Below are 17,483 nucleotides of genomic sequence, written 5' to 3'. Positions count from 1 at the left end.
ACAAAAGCTAAAAATCTCTCACACAACGGAAGGGATAATTGCTAGTGGTTGATGGCTACCAAACCATGGTTGAAGTTGACAGGTACACCATCTTGTCAGCAACGTAAGCATAGGAATTAAAGCCATCTGCATATAATTGGGAGAAGGACATCGGTGTGGGTTTTTGTCATCGGTTGCAGTAGTTAGGGCACAAATGTTCATAAATGAATAGGTCCTTCCACTTGCAGATAAAAAAAGAAGACCTCTAGCAGTCTCAAGTACAAGATATGTATCGACTGGGGCAATACATGGATATCTAAATTCCAGCTCCACACCACCAAACACCCATGGATTAGGTATTTCATTTACACAACAGGCTACAGAATTCATTCACCTTAAAGCTATCATTCCTTGGTGCTATGAAATAGAAACCAAGAAAAGATAACCAGCCCAGTAGCAGGAAAATAACAGCCAGACAACACTGCAAAAGAAAAAACCTGCACCATGCCTCTAGCCATTGATCTTAGCTCAGAATCATCATTTTACATTAGCATGATCCTGAGTAATCACACTTGTACAGCACCCGAAACAAAGCTCGGGTAACGATCCGCCAAACAGTCCAGAAGCTACACCTTCGTCAGCTTCCATGTTTTATCCTAAACTTTCTCACAGGCTTGAAAACCTATTTTAAGGCTCTGTCTACCTTCTGAGAATGGTTGGGAAGTGTTTTCTGTTTAAGTTCCAACTGGATGCAAGAAGCTGAGAACGGATCGTTGCCTCACATGTTCTGGAATCAGCTTAGTGACGAGCTCTGATGATGCTCCAGCTAACTGCAACAACAAAGCAGTCGATTAATGTCAATTGCTGTTTAGTATTTTTTTATGCTGGTTTTTGGGGTTTGTTCGAATGCCTAAATGCTATAGCTGCAGATAACAACCAGAACCCCGAGCCTACAGTCATTTTTACAATCCCAACCCTCGTCGATCTACAAAGTACAAATCACCATAAGCAGGGCCTTGCATGTCCTTGGACCAAAGAAATGGTTTGCACTCCTGTGCATGTCTACCGGAAGAAAACATGTGCATGCCATGTGCACCCCAGTATATAGAGATCGGTATTGCATCTGTGTGCTACAAATGATAAGTACATGATGTTGTGTGCACCATGCCAACAACCACCAATACATGCAGATGCAGCTTCAAAAATTTAGCATGCTTACTTCTTGCTTAAAGTTAAAAAGGGGAGGCAGAGGGCGACCGTTTGGCAATCGCACATTAGGTTCTCGTAGCTCATCGAAGAATGGATGGGCACATGCTTCCAGCTGCACAATGACCAAATTGACAAGTGAGGGGGAAAGAGAAACCAACAAAATTCCACTTTGTTGATACATGTATCAATGTGATCGAGGATCATATAATTACAAATCCTAGGATACAAATACAACTATAATAAGCTTTAATTCTAATCTAGTAGAAAGTCGTTAGCTGCTTTATTGACTTGAAAATGACAAAAAAAATACTTACTGCAGAGCAACGGAAACAAGGAGAGTATTGAAGAAGGCGTGATGTAAGATCAATAGCTTCTGGAGGCATTCGCTTGTGGAAAATCTGAAAATCACAATATGTTATAGTTACTAGCACTTCTATATTATGCATGAAGCTGGCAACAACCTATTTAAACAACTTAAGCTACAGAAAACTAGGAAAATATTAACAGTACTTGAATCTGAAAATCTGGCTGAGTGAACTACTAATTCAATAGCAGGTCTAAGGAGCCCACAAGCCCCAAATAAATTTTTGGATTTGTACTATATATAATATGACATTCAAGAAATGATGGACATCTTTATTGCACCTAATATATAGAGATTAACCAGAATAATTGATATACATCCTTAAAAATATACTCAAATTTGATAAAAAGAGAGGACACGTGCTATTTTCCTCTATTGACACCCTCTCATCTATTTTCCTCTAGGATAATGTTCAACCCAACTCTTGGATCAACATTTAACTGAGTGAACAAGGGGATATAAAAGCTATCATCAGAAAGAAACTGCTGAAAACTGATGCCTAATAAGCAATAATGTCAAAAGAGGATGCCTAAACACTTTGTAAACCTGTGCCAAACATTCCCTAGAACTGAACCCAGAGTGAAAAAAACAAAAGATGTACATGCACATATGGAAAAGTCCAAAGATTAAGAGATGAACATTTCGCTGAGAAATACAGGGAACTCCACACAGCTAAAGTTTCTTTTGTTATCCTACAGAAATTGCTCCTTTCCACAGGAAGTTGATGCAAAATCTTTATCGTTAAGACCTAAAATAAACATATAGATTAAACTTTAAAGATAATAATACGCACAAACATGATCTAGATCGCTACATACAGTGGACCTTTGTCATTTCTAAAGTAAAATGATAGAACTAATCATAGCAGAGCACTCTGAAATTAGTCACCCGATATTGTCCTTTACAGCTCATTCAAGGCAAGTTTAATAATTGTGATCCACTAGCACCTTTGTTGATGTATATCGTTAACTCAAAGATATGGCTTACAAGAAAAGAAAAACTACATAACCATGAAAGAAATGCATGCAGTTGACCTTGTGCCATGGATGAGCTTTTATCTGAGGAAACCTGAACTCTGTATAGCTAGGATTCATGCACCGAATTTCTTCACGGGTTGGGGTTCCAAGAACCTGCATTAAAGCACTTCATCTAATATTGTACATTTTAAAGATCAAACAATATCAAGATCAGTTGAAAAACTAAGCAGACGACAAAGCCATACCTTGATAATCTGGACAAGCTGATCAACAGCACTTGCTCCAGGAAACAACGGCTATCAAAAAGATGTACAATGTGAAATGATTAAAATTTGGAAATACTCTTTAGAAATTTGTCACGGGATATGTTTCAGCAATGTTTACCTGGCCAAGTAGTAACTCAGCAAGAACACAACCTGCTGACCATATATCAATTGACGTTGTATATTCTGTTGCACCAAAAATAAGCTCTGGCGCACGGTAATAGCGAGAACAGATGTAAGATATGTTTGCTTCACCCTTCACCTGGTAGGAAAGATCAATTAATAGAAAACAAGGCCAACATTAGAACCCAAACCAAGAAGTGGGATGAAAGGGCAAATTCCTTTGCCGGTAAAGTAACATAAAGTCGGATATACATACAGTGGAAAGCATAACAGTAAGAAAATTTTCAACTTGACGTGGTAGGAAAGTTCAATTAGTAGAAGACGAGAAATGTTATGACCCAAACCGCAATGAGGACTGGAAGGGTACATCTCTTTGTTGGTTTGAATATACAAACAGTGGAAATCTAGGAAAAGTCTTCGTGGTTGCAAGGGTAGTTTGTGTGCATTGACCCATCATAGACCTAATATCGGTGGGAGCCTCATGCAAAGGCACCCTTATGTACTATAATATATTCACTGACCAGGCGAATCGTGCAATTGATGATTAGGATTACATCATAAGACAATAATATATCATATTTTCTTCTATACTTTATGGATAAACATGGACAATAAAAATATCATATTTCAACATATCATGACCAGTGATTTAAAAAGCGTTAGGCGTCAAAAGACGCCAAAGTACAAAAACGTCCGAGGCGCTAGGTGCTCGTCCAGGTACTCACCCGAGCGAAATGAGGCACTAAACTATAAAAATATATAAATTAATTAATAAATATAATTATTTAAATAAAAATATGATATTAAATTTTAAAAAAATCTTACATAATCACAATATCACATTAACAAAAAATCTCAAAATTCAAAACAATAACAATAATTTCAAATAAATAAAAATTAGCAGTATCAAAATCAAAATAATATATTATTAAGTGTTGGTTAGTCATTAATTAGTAACATTCTTTACAGCCAGCTGTTGAGTTAATTTATCAAAAATTTTGAAAACAGTTAATTTGTTTGACCATGAAACTTGTACCAAGCACTAAATGCATATAAGCTAAACTATTGGCTATGCAGTAAGCCAGGAACATGTCAGCTCATATCATCAGTCATGATAGTGCATGTCTACTAAATTCTGTGGACATATTTTCCGTATGTTTTTTTTTTTTCAATCTCAAAATGGCTACAAATGAGAAACCAAAATCAGATGGCAAAAAATTGAGATTCTTGTAACAAACAGTCAAAATATTTGCATATGAAAATCAAACAGCTGAATCAGATCTTAATGGAAACAAGATCACATTGATCTTTTTTGCAACTAATATGCAATGTCATTTTAACCAATTTCTTTAAGATGAAGTCATTCCTCTCAGTTAGATAAGACATTAATCACAGCCTAAAGTGGCAACATGTCAGGTAATGAGAGGAATGACTCGCACGCAATTCAAGATCCCCCATCCCAATATTTGGTTGGTATACAATTTTGTTAAAGTTGTAAATTCATACCCATTTAATTTACACCATCGTTACCCATTTTATACAAAGAGAATGAGTGGCTTAGGTAGTTGAAGGAAAAAAAAACTGTTAACACCAAGGTTTGTAATTTTGTATCGTACTAATGTTTTAAGCATTGTTCGATACAGTACGATACGGGCATACCGAGCAGTATGCTAGGGTGTACCGCTCGGTATGTGTGTGCGTGTGTATATATATATATATAAAGGAGGCGTACACTGCCTCGACGACGTCACCTCCTTTTCTTTTCCTTGTTGCGTCAGACAAGGAGAATGTGGTCTTTTCCTCATCTACGCGTTCGACGAAGACGTTGAAGGTCGTAGATGTCTTTGGCCTTCGGTGAAGAAGAAGCCGAACAACCGCCTCTCCGTTACCTCCTGGATTGGGATCATCGAGGGAGGGCGGCACCGGATCGGAAAGCGTCGAGGTTCTCCCGATTCTCCCTCTTCTTCTCTCTCTTCTCCCTCGATGCTTCTTCTTCCCTTGTCGCGGCCAAGTTGATACCATCCGGTAGCGGACGATCCACGTATCGGTCTGCTAGCGGATCGATACGTACCACTCGATACAGGCAGTATCATTCGAAATTAAATCCTTGGTTAACACTAACTACCTAAGTTTTGGGCATTTGTTTCCCTTGTATTCAATAGAATATCTTTGTTCAAGTACCTAGACTAGAAAAGACAAAATCCTATTAAGCACTATAGAAGAGAATTAAGCTCGACTTCTGGTACACCAAGTCAAAGAACCCATAAGGAACTTTTTTGTTACAGGCAGGTTGGTTTCAACTTTCGAGCACACAACTAGAATCTTACTCTTCTATTCCTGTTTATTATGGCCGTCAGTAGGCTAGTTGGTGGATTCGGAAGCAATTATCACCACTTGTCGTTATGTCCTGCTCATTTCTACAAACAAATATTCGCCAGAATAAAAATAAAATTGCTGCATTTTCATTGAAAGTATAACATATAACATACCAGAACTTTTGCACTTCCAAAATCACATAATTTGACTTGATGAGTAAGAGGGTCTACCTGCAGAATGTGCAACTACTATATAATTAAAACAATTTAATCAAACAAAATAACAGCTTCCTAATAATTTGGAAAATGAAAGCCTACCAAAATATTTTGTGGTTTCACATCTCTATGACAAACTCCTGGAACAGTATGGATATAACCCAGCCCTCTAAATATCTGCAAAAATTGTCCAATTAAATACTATACTGAATATGTCCTTAAAGATTTCTAAATAAGAAATCTGGCAATAATACCTGATATGTATACAACTTCACATAGATAAGTGGCATCCTTTGATTCCCATTGCTGAAATGCCTTAGGACACCATACAGAGTCTCAGGCACATATTCCATGACCAGATTAAGGAAAAGCTCATCTCTGCTTGTAGTGGAGAAGAAACAATGCTTAAGCGGTATCACATTTGGATGATCCATTGAGCGCATCAATTGGAGCTCACGGTTTTTGTATCTTTTGTCCTGTAAAACCTTCTTTATGGCAACCGCTTCTCCTGTTTCCAAGCATTTGGCCTGTCAAGGACAACCATGTTTGAATATAGAGCACAATATCACACCACATTTATAAAAATGCTTCAGTAGCAAACCTGAAAGACAATTCCAAACGATCCAGTCCCTACAACACGCTCTGCCATGTAGCTAATGGTCTGCATGTCAAATAGAAGGCAAAATAACATGTAAACTATAACATCAACTCATGGTCTCACATGATTTCATTAGAGACAGTACATTTTCCTTCTAACCTTCTTAGGTTCACCATTCTTGCCCCCGATGGTGGTGGAGATGACATGACCAGTTATTTGTTCACTCTTGCCAACAACAGATGTTTGCTGTGGTAAGTCGTTGAAAAGTTGTTTAATGGAAATTGTTAAAACGTTTCAAGGCAAGGAAACATGAAGTGGTTGCAGAAAGGAAGCAGTCCAAATTTATTTGGCAGAGGAACCAAATTCCAAAATGCAACAAGAGAAGACGAACACCAACCATTGTATTTAGCATTTCAAGCATCAACAGATCGGGTGGACCGACAAAAGAGTCTCAAACGGAGCATATGACACCGGAAAAATCAAGACTGCGAAGATAAGCTTAAGGAGAAGCAAGGCCTCGAAAAGAGCATTAAACGGGTGAAAATTGCGGATCAGAAAAGAACAAAACCGTAGCAAGTGTCAGAAGAGAATAAATCATCATCATTCTCGTCAAGCAAACAATAGATGGACTGGATACCACGCAACCAGAAAGCCAAGCAGGTGAAAGAACAGAAGAAGATATCTCGTGCGAAAATAATAGAAACAGGAAAACCTATCACACCAGAAAGGGCCAACTTTAGAGATAAGATCAAACCACAAACCTTTTGAATAGACTAAATAAGCAACGAAAAGATTCTCCTGTATAGATTTGATACCAAATCGGAGATCAAGATAATACAAGACATTCTAGACCGTAAGCGGACACGAAGGAGGAGATCCGAAGACAAAACCCAAGTTCAATTACACCAAAAAACTTAAAAGAGAACATTCGCGCAAAGCAAGACCGGTGGAATAAAGCAGATCTAAAAGAACAGAAATCGCAGTGTGCCAAGCATAGGTTCTGACGAGAAAAGGAAGAAACACTGGTTCTTAGGATGAGATCAAGCTTTTCCGACGGGAAAGAAACAAAGAACGAAAACAAGGAAACCGCTCCGCAACCAATAACGATCCCTCAAAGACGGGAATCATTCGCCGAGATTGCAAAGCAATCCAAAACGCTACCCAGATCGAAATAACGGAGAAGGTGATCTACGGGATGAGGTGAGATGGGGAAGGGGCGACCTTGTTGTCGGCCATCTCCGCCCGGGGAGGGACCGCGAGGGTAAGGTTCGCTGCCGCGGCGGCGTCGTGGCCCGGCGGGGGCGGGGGGTGGTGAGGTCCTAGCGGCAGCGAAGTCATGTTGGGCGGCGCTCCAGGTAGGAACGGATGCCCCTCTCTCTTCTCTCTCTCTCTCTCTCTCTCGGGGGTAGTTGCTACTTGAGACACTCCAACACGAAAATACATGTAGACAACGTACTTCCAAATCTTTTCTTACGTTATTAATAATTAATCATTATTACATTCGACACACTGTATTATTCGACGTAGTGACCATTATTTATGTTTACCGTAATAGATTTAACATTATTATATTTAATTATGTCGTTATTATTATTATCACGACATAATGACAATTATTTATGTTTATCAGCAAGCCGCATCACAACAACTGCGACGATATGGGTCGGGTTACAAATACCGGAACCAGATCCAAAGTCTGAAGCAGAACTCTTATCGGATCCACCGATTGCTTGTTAGCGAACCCGATCCCGATCCCGATCCAGCCTGTTGGGAAATGGAGTTAGGATTAGCCCATTACATTTTAACTTGTATTCCAAATGACTTATAATTAATACAATAAATAACAGGCAATAGAATCCACTCTAGACAAAGTTACTTCTGAAAACAATTAGAAACAAAGTATACATAAAATAATTGAATCTACAACAAAACAAATTGGTTTGCAAGGAATAATTCTGTACAAAATACGTAGGAAACAGGAAAAAAAAAAAGAAACATCTGTAGGTTAGGGAAGACAGTTTCCACCATCTTTAGAATGTTTAGTTGCAAGGTTAAGCACATTAGTAGAAGTGATTTGATAATACTTAGCGCTTGACACTGAGATGCAACTGTTAATGAATGAATAAACACCTTTTAATGGTCTCCAAAACCTTGAATCCCATCATGATCTTTTGTCGCTTTTTCTCTTGCTTCTCTTCTCTTTTTTGTCTGCAATTCAAAAGTGATCACCAGAAGATAGAATTTTTTAGCAATTATAAAGGTCATTAACAATTTAGAAGAAAGACAGATATAAAAGGATAATTCTACAGAATCACTCGGAAGTAAGAACAATGATGAACTGAGCAGAACACGTAACAATGTCGCAACTAAACTACTACTTTAGCCTAATAAGGTCCCGATAGGCAAAGGAACATCCATAGTTCTACTCCAGATTAATCAAAGAGGTATTACCCTACCACAATCTTCTCTATTTAACCCTCATAGAAACCCACCATGAACCAGAGATGACGGAATTAGGAAGAAAATGAAACCGGAAAAAACGCATAGATTAAGCAAACATTTAATAGATAATAGGTTTTTAAAGGCCATCCAAGACCACATAGCCTACCCTGTGAAATTTTTGTTTGTACCACGGGTTCAATGATTTATGTGTAGTAATGTGTAGTCATTCTTAGGTTGATCAATGTCACTAAAGAAAATGAAATATCAAATTAATTATATGTAATTTTCATTTGCCTTCAACAAAATGATCATGAAAAATAATACAGATTTAGACAAGCAGAGATAACCATGGCAAAAATATAAATACTCTATGATAATATTCTCATTCCAATAGTACGCAAACAAGTTGTGGAATCATATACATAAAATACCATTAAATAGTTACAAGATAATTGGTTAATATTCTAAAATTTTCCAATAAATAACATCTAATTAACAAGATATACACTGAATGATTTGCAGTAAATCTTTTACCACCAAACTCTGTTTTAGACTCTGAAATGAGACTAAAAAAACGTAGCTAAGATATCCAACATGATTGCCTTTGAATCACACGTGATCTGCAAGTGTTCATCCATTGCAGTACATCCAACAAAAAGGAATCTATTGATGTACTTAACCATGCAGTAAATATCCAAGGGAATTGACTAGTGCATGTTTCACTGTACATATTGAATATCTTTATCAATATAATATAGAGTAACATCCATTGGCAGATATAGGTTGTTCAGAAAAATCATAAGGCTGCAGAGGTTCTAGCTGAGTGTTTGGCAATTATAAGGTGGACAGTTTCTGGTGGTGTTTTATCGTCTGCATTCCCTACAAAAAAATTAACGAGAAAACACAATACAATCCTCTCTAAATCTGCATAAGTGCATAAAAATGGCAAATTTTCAAAAAAAAAATTTCTAGTCCCCTAGGAAAACATTGTAATTGTTAGATTAATTTTGGAATAAAAATGTAAATCTATTAAGACAGAAAAATGAACTGTATGACCAATAATGAATGTCAAAAAGGATATTCCTTAAAAATATGTATCATCAAGCAACTAAACATATAAAGTAATGCATGAAGCCTCAAACAAATAAAAGAAATCCTCAACACATGAAATGCAAATATTTTAAGATGTATCAGCGCAAAATCCTTTTCATTTCAATGTCATTTTTAGAGTTATTTTTTAAGTATTTAAAACAGTTATGCTATTCCCTATGGAGATCAAGATGGTGGACTTCCTCATAAACTAACTTTGCAATTTGAAAAGTCGAAAGTTCATGTTTATGGAACTTACGAGACCTGGCAGATGATTTCATAATACAACTTGTTGCACCAAGCTCAACTTATTGAATGGTATGACCATTCACTGGCAATGTTATAATTCAGATTTATATCCTAAATGGCATAAACTGCACATGGCAATCTTTCTCTCCAAATCTGAAGCCTTCTTGTTGGCCCAAGTGAACCTGAACAAATATGATCATCCTAATTGATGTTATACCAGCATATTCAAACAGAAGAAGAAAAGGTCAAATCTTCAAACATTTAAGATCAATCAAATCTCTCCATTCATACACTGAAAGATTTCATTAATCACCGAATAGTTATGCAGCCCTGCTAGGCAATAAAACTTCGAAACCAGAGGACTTGGTGACTAGTGAATATAAGAAAGCTAATTAGTTATAAAGCTTCTAAGAAGATGTGTCAACAAAAAATACTAGATGTAATCAACTTCTTAAGAACTGACAACGCCAGCTGAGATGTGCATGAAAAGCATATCAGATGTGTTGGCCATTTCAGCTCAATGTTACACATGATCTGCACGTCATAAACAAATGAAAAATAATTGAAATTTTCTTAACATTTAATATCTTTCATCATGTTTCCCTGTCATTATAAAGCAATGCCCCTAAATAACCATATATTTACATTTTGGTGATCGATTAGATGTGAACAAATACTGGACTGAATAAATTGACACAACTTTCTGACTCAATCCCACACAAGCCTGATACACTTTGAAGTTTGAACAACACCATATCTCTTCCCTGAGCAATTCCATCCCAATCTAGTGTAAGATATGCAACCAATGTTATTTAGCATCCAACCTCTGATTCCTTAGTATAGATCAGCTCCTTTCTCTCCCATCATCTATTTCATCGTAAGCAGACCAATTTGATTTATTACTCATTTGAATAAGTTTTATTAGTTCAGGACAAAAACGTCTTAAGTTGCCAAACGGCAACATTGTCCAAAGATCCTAGTTGGTTATCAAAATTGCCCAAGGGGAAGACAAAAGAAATCAAATAAAAGAAAAAAAATAAAAATTTAGGTTTACTTGAAGATTCTTAGGAAAAGGAAGAATATAAGGTTGAATTATTTGAAGATTATTTTCTACAAGAAAGTTCCATTATTATACAAAAACGAAAGTATATATTATGAAGAAGGCTGAATATTTACCAGCATTAATCAGAAAATTTATCTTTCCAGAAAAGGGAAAGGATAAATGATTAATTATCCTTAAAGTATGTTTCTTAATTGTATTTTTTTCCTCATGTTGTATTTTTCTTTTCTTCTACTTGAGGAGCATAAAAATAGGGTTAAGGAGATTATAACTGGAAAGTCAATCAATCAATCAGTGTCTCAGGCTAAATTATACTGAAGTTATATCAACAAGCAAAGATCGCAAGGGAGAATGATATAGGAATCATGAAGTACAAGGAACTGATTCTTGTGTAACAGTAGTATTTGATAAGGGCATATCATCATCGTAATTTTCAAGTTTTAAGTATCAAAAAGTTTTGACTGATATGGACTGTATCATGATGATGAAAAAAATAAATTATCAAATATATATTTGATTGAATTAAGCATTGTATATCTTGTGTAAAACAGAGCGACAACAAGAACAGTGACCTGTAAATTCACACATTCAGAACAAGGTGTAAATAATTAATTAAGTTTCTCGCACTTGTAACCTTCTAAATTAATATTGAAATTTTGCTCTTGAAAAGCTTACTTATTGCATATGTTTCCCTGTGCGCTGGAACCCAGAACAATGGACCCATTTATCACAGTAGTTGTTCAGCTGCCAAGGAACAGCGTAGCACCACAGGCGTTGACCAATTTCAGGGCTCTTTTTGAACCACTGTGAAAGATAACTCATTGGCTAAGTTAAAGTGATGATTAGATCATAGCTGCAAAGACGCCAACAAAATAGACTTCTAAACATATTTATGATATGCTTAATTTGGCAAGGCAAACATGTAATAAGGCATGTATTTCATAATCTTTCACAATATTTTTTAATTAAATAAATCTGTGAAGGATAATACGTTGGCAAAGTCAATTTAATTCCTCTAAAAACTCATTTTAGTCAAAAGTAAGGATCAGATCGTTGCTGCAGAAACACTGACAACATAGACTTCCAAACATATTTACATAAGGCTTAATTCGGTAAAGTGAACATGTAATGAGGTGATTCTTGATGATTTTGCACATTATTTTACTTCAAAAAAAAGTGTGTAATCAAATTACCATCGGCTACTTGAACCTCTCTGAGCATGAAACGACCGTTGCTTAAAATCTCTCCCTCCTGCAAAAACCAATGTTTTGCTGAATCAGAAAGCTAGAGTCTGAAATCCACTCAGATGCTATTGGGGAAAAAAAGAAGGATCGATTCCTCACACAACCAGAAAAAAGATCGTGACAAGAATAGGCAGAAACCATCATTTCGGCATCAGATAGAACGAATGGACAACTAAATTGAACGAGATATAACAAGACATAACAATCGTAAACTAACGACGAACATCCTCATCCTCTGAAGGCCCACAGGCTCCGAAAGAGAAGAAGACGGATGCCGCAGAGGAGGAGAAGGGGAGATGGCGGGGAAGGGTGAAGACTGCAACTGTGAGGGGAGCAGCGGCGGGGGCGTAGGGCTCCTTAGGGTTTCGCAATCCATGCCATCATGGCGATCGAGTAGGGTCGAGACTTTAGCCTCAAATGCTGGGTTGGGCGGGGTATCCCCGTCACCTCCATCGGCATCGTCAGCGCCGGAATCCACCAAACCCACTGCCACGACCACCTTCCGCTCTTCTACCTCTTCCTCGTCGTTGTACACGGAGAGCATATCGATGCCTCCACTGCCCGACGCCATATTCGCCTTCCGGAGAAGGGTCGTGAGATTTCGATCTGACCCAAATCTACGAGCGAGGGAAGAATACAAAGTCCCGTAACGGGTCGGGTGGAGTCGAGTCGAGTTGGGCCGAGATCCGTTTATCAAACGTGTCAACGGGACATACCTTGATCCAGTCCAGTTATTTATCGGACTGATACAACCCGATCCGTTTAAATCGAATCCATATAGTTACTGCGTTCGTGAATTGGCAGTGAACGGTAATCAGACATCCAAAAATACCTTTTTCTATAATAAATAAAGTGTTGATTAATAGAAATATGTGATTCCATAATTGATATTAACTTATCCAAAAAAGTACATCAATATATATATATATATATATATATATATATATATATAATTTGGCAGAATTATATGGATATTTAATGCCATAAGGAGAAGTTTTCGAAGATAAATAAAAGAAACACCCACATGAATTAATGCCTACAACTATTCGAACATGCATGAAGGCAAGCGTGATTAACACGCCGCATATATCGCAGGGCACGCAAAGCAGGACATGACGACTTCATGAAACCACTCGATCATTGATGCTTTACACTAGCCGACGATGGCGGTAGCCGTGGTGGAAGCACCGATGGCGGCGGCGGCGGTGGCGGCGGCGACTGATCCCCCATTTGCCATTCCCACACGATGTCCTTCAGCGAAGGTTTCAGGCCCTGGTCGTAGAATCGCTGGTACTCCAGCGTGTCGCCGGCCGACTTCTTCACCTCCACCACGTACAGCGCCGGCGTCACCTCGAAGATCTCTGCCTCCACCGCCAGCTGCCCCTTCCTCCCCTCGTGGCTGCCCTCCAGCTTCACTACCCCGTCCTTCTTCTCCACCCGGAACCTCTCCGTCCTCGCGATCTCCTCCAGCTTCGACACGATCGCCTCGGTGGGCTTCTGCGTCGCGAATCGGGCCTCCGCCCGCCGGCCCTTCTCCTCCTCGAATAGCCCCGAGAGGTCGAACGAAGACGACCGCGAGATTATGTCGAACGCGTTCAAGCTAGCAGGCCTGATCGATGACGACGAGGACGTCGCTTGCTTCTTCTCCTCTTCCTCGTCGGCATCGCTGGCGAATGCCTCCCGCACGTCCCGCAGGCTTTCGTCTCGCTTCATTCGCAGCTGGTGATTCACTGCTCTGTATCCTTTGCGAAACCAGGGGTTGTCGATCAGCTTGCAGACGGTGATCCTGGTGGTGGGGTTGGGGTCGAGCAACCGGGCGAGAAGCTTCTTCACCTCCGACGGGAACCAGTAGGGGCACTTGAACTCTCCTCGGCTGGTCTTGCGGTACATCTCGATGATGTTGGAGTCGTGGAACGGGAGATAGCCGGCCAACAGCACGAAGAGGATGACGCCGCAGGACCAGATGTCGGCCTTGGACCCGTCGTAGCCCTTCTTGGTGATGACCTCCGGCGCGACGTAGGCGGGAGTGCCGCACGTGGTGTGGAGGAGCCCGTCCTGCCTCCTCGACGCGCCCAGCGCGCTCAGCCCGAAGTCGGACACCTTGAGATCGCCCTTCTCGTCCAGCAGGAGGTTCTCGGGCTTCAAGTCGCGGTGGTAGACACCGCGGCTGTGGCAGAAGTCGACGGCCGCGATCAGCTGCTGGAAGTACTTCCGGGCCACGTCTTCCTTGAGCCGGCCCTTGGCCACCTTGTTGAACAGCTCGCCGCCACGCACGTACTCCATGGCGAAGTAGATCTTGGTCCTGGTGGCCATCACCTCGTAGAGCTGGACGATGTTAGGGTGGTGGACCAGACGCATGACGGAGATCTCGCGCTTGATCTGGTCGATCATGCCGACGCGGAGGATCTTCTCCTTGTCGATGATCTTGATGGCGACGGCGAGCCCGGTGGCGACGTTGCGCGCATGGTAGACCTTCGCGAACGTCCCCTGCCCCAGCAGGCGTCCGAGCTCGTACCGTTGCAAGAGGACGGTGCCCCTCTTCTCCATCACCGAAGAAGAAGAAGCCGAAGAAGAAGAAGAAGAAGAAGTCGACATTCAACAAGTGGAAGATGGACAGGGCGCAGCTGCATGCGAGGGAATTGTGGCGGCCGGAGAGGCCACAAACACCAAGGCCTTTTGGGGCAAGGATACGGGGACTACTTCCTCGGAAGAAGGGAGGGGTGGTGGTGGTGGTGGTGGATCCTTAACGAACGAGAGGTTGGAATTGATGGGGGACACATGAGATGGCTAAATACGGTGAGGGTGGAACGCTATTCTTGGGGAGTGCGATCTGTCACGTTGCATCAAACTCCCGACTGAATGAACTACATGAGTGGTTCAAGTAAGAAGGATAACGGAAGACGATGTTGGCCAAGTCAGAGATTACTGTTAAGACACTAAAATGCCTATCTTTATGTCTCTAATCGATGACTTTTGTTACAACCAATCCGTTCGATAAGCATTTATATCCGACCCACTTAAATTGGATTTGCATAAATAATGGATGTAATTACACAAAGGCCAAGTCAAATTTTACGACACTGAAATATCTTTTATAGTAACTTCTCCCAATCTTCTACTGTAATTTAATTGAGGTTTTTTTTATATAAGAAACATAAATCGAAAATAGAATGGATGAAATTTAATATTCATCAATTATTAAAAAATAATCAGTGACCTATAACTCCGATTTTTCTTCCCTCTTTTTTTTCTATCAATAATATATATATATATATATATATATATATATATATATATATATATATATAATTTTCAGAGTTCTTGGATGGTAAGTTCTGGACAAGAGTTCCTCATAAATAAAATTAATTTTTAATTTATAAATACCTCATATATCTATCTTTTTTTTTGTGATGGAAAGGATATAAAAAGATATTTGAAGTATTAGAAATAATTTTAAATGATGAAAAAATTCTTCGAGATCTATGTTAGAGATCAATGAGAAGATGTATACTTGAGTTAAAGATTAACTAAATGGTACATATAATTTGGTTCACATAACGAATAGTTTGGTTATTTCAAGTAAGTAGTGTCTAAAACTTTTTTTTATCAATTTTATGGTTTGTATTTTTGCACATTTTAAATATTTTTAGGTGCTTTTCCCATGATAAATTATATCAAAGCTTAAATGATTTAATTTTGAGATACGCAATATTGTTTGTATATGTTTTTTTAAAACTGATAGAAGATTAATTATCGTAAATAATATATTTTTTATTTAAATTAATAACTTTATTATTTATATAGTATGATTATGGAAATAATTAAAAATTAATTTTTAACCATATGGATAAGTTAATTTTTTTACTAATTAATTAATTTATTTTCTAATGAGTAATGTAATTTTTAGAAAGTTAATAGTTCATATTCTATTATAAGGTGTGAACCATAAGAAATAAATAATATATTTTTATATTTAGTGTGAAAATAAAATAAATTTAAATTTAAAATAAAATTTAAATTTGTTGAGAAATCTTTGGGAGCGATAGAAAACAACGTGTTAAATAGATTATGTTATCTAAGGAAATCCTATATTCCTGAATCTATGCACAAAAGGTGAAGGAGGTCAAACACGCTCCTCTCTAACGGTGATCCACATAGTCCTCAAAACTTTAGGACTGTTCTGAGGTGGAGAAAATAGGAGAAGGCAACCAAAAAGGCTCTAGCCTATAAATCACTAGTTCCCTTTAATTTATAGAGATCCCATATTAACGTAACCTTAATGGATCTTATCATATTTGGTATTGAATTTCATCCAACTACCTAAGCCTCTTAGATTAGTGGATCTCTATCCAATAATCTCTCATGGGATCTTATCTTATTCATATGATATAATAATTCAGGGGTTTATTAGATATTCAATAAGATAGGGGCGGATATCTCATATCTGAACATCTACTCATCGCAATATCTACCATATGTGTATGACCCTCTAGGCCCAATATTGAGCTGGCCATAAGTGATACCTATCAGAACTTCTTCTAGCTCAATGAATTATTATATATATAATAATTCACTTAATTCATCGACTACGGACGTACTAGGCCACTACGCCGCAATCCACAAACGATACAAGGGAATCCAATCCATTGGACATGTCTATCCTCAATTACTATATAACTATAGTCCCTCATCCATCTAATATCCTAGAAATCGTATACCGGGCATGGTGTTGTCATACTCATACGGTTTCTACTCGAGTCTCACTCTAATCGGATTCTTCCAGAGAACACTTTCTCTCTCAATCCAAATGACCCTGACCAAGGATTTATCTAAACAAAAATATATGAGATATTCTTCTCATGACACCGAGAGTTAATTATCCTCTATCGACACTCAATAACCCTCGAAAGGTTGACTACTACTATTGATGACCGGTTATGCTATATTTGGGACATCCAAACCTATAAGTTTGGTATCAAAGAGTGAAGCATTCATATAGGACATCCTTGGTGTCTCGAGTCTAAGGATCAGATACACCACTGGGACTATGAAATTATTGTCTAACAATAAGGCATCATCAACTATTTAGCATTCTGTAAGCGGATCAATTAGTGAACTCATTCCCCAATGAGCACCTACATTATATCCATAGTGTCCCTACATAAGCAGCTATGAGACTAGTTGTATCTATCATATGGACGGATATACAACACACCAGTCCGTCTGGTTATCTCGATGTCCCTCTCGAGTAACCTATGACCGTGATTATTTATGATTGTGTTTAAAGGTGAATCGGTCTCATTATCATGAGCTCATCATGATCCGATTCTCATTACATAGATCCAATGACATCAC

At 38.6% G+C, this 17,483-nt stretch overlaps 3 protein-coding genes across 4 annotated transcripts; all 3 read right to left on the bottom strand.

The window, feature by feature from the left end:
- Nucleotides 1-311: 311 nt before the first annotated feature.
- Nucleotides 312-7,467, bottom strand: LOC135619985 (shaggy-related protein kinase eta-like). 2 transcript variants are annotated; one of them, XM_065122523.1, is made up of 12 exons: nt 7,266-7,467; nt 6,204-6,290; nt 6,048-6,107; nt 5,701-5,973; nt 5,549-5,623; nt 5,405-5,476; nt 2,914-3,054; nt 2,775-2,825; nt 2,587-2,682; nt 1,503-1,586; nt 1,199-1,300; nt 312-809 (listed from the first exon to the last, which is right to left on the bottom strand). In XM_065122523.1, exons 1-12 carry the CDS (start codon nt 7,380-7,382, stop codon nt 714-716), a joined length of 1,254 nt encoding a protein of 417 aa, XP_064978595.1. In that variant the 5' UTR covers nt 7,383-7,467; the 3' UTR covers nt 312-713. The 2 variants fall into 2 exon arrangements, with proteins under 2 accessions (XP_064978595.1, XP_064978596.1); XM_065122524.1 differs by having other exon boundaries at nt 5,405-5,461; nt 7,266-7,466.
- A 4,092-nt stretch (nt 7,468-11,559) lies between these two features.
- LOC108953572 (uncharacterized) lies at nt 11,560-12,716 on the bottom strand. The gene is made up of 3 exons (XM_065122525.1): nt 12,353-12,716; nt 12,078-12,135; nt 11,560-11,688 (listed from the first exon to the last, which is right to left on the bottom strand). The coding sequence occupies exons 1-2, from the start codon at nt 12,697-12,699 to the stop codon at nt 12,120-12,122; spliced, it is 363 nt and encodes a 120-aa protein (XP_064978597.1). The 5' UTR covers nt 12,700-12,716; the 3' UTR covers nt 11,560-11,688; nt 12,078-12,119.
- Nucleotides 12,717-13,136: 420 nt separating this feature from the next.
- LOC135619984 (CBL-interacting protein kinase 5-like) lies at nt 13,137-14,971 on the bottom strand. Its single transcript, XM_065122522.1, has one exon. It carries the CDS (start codon nt 14,721-14,723, stop codon nt 13,266-13,268), a length of 1,458 nt encoding a protein of 485 aa, XP_064978594.1. The 5' UTR covers nt 14,724-14,971; the 3' UTR covers nt 13,137-13,265.
- Between the last annotated feature and the right edge of the window lie 2,512 nt (nt 14,972-17,483).

This window comes from Musa acuminata, chromosome BXJ2-8 (assembly GCF_036884655.1).
Source record: "Musa acuminata AAA Group cultivar baxijiao chromosome BXJ2-8, Cavendish_Baxijiao_AAA, whole genome shotgun sequence".
Lineage (NCBI taxonomy): Eukaryota > Viridiplantae > Streptophyta > Magnoliopsida > Zingiberales > Musaceae > Musa > Musa acuminata.
This window is presented reverse-complemented; position numbering and strand designations above follow the sequence as displayed.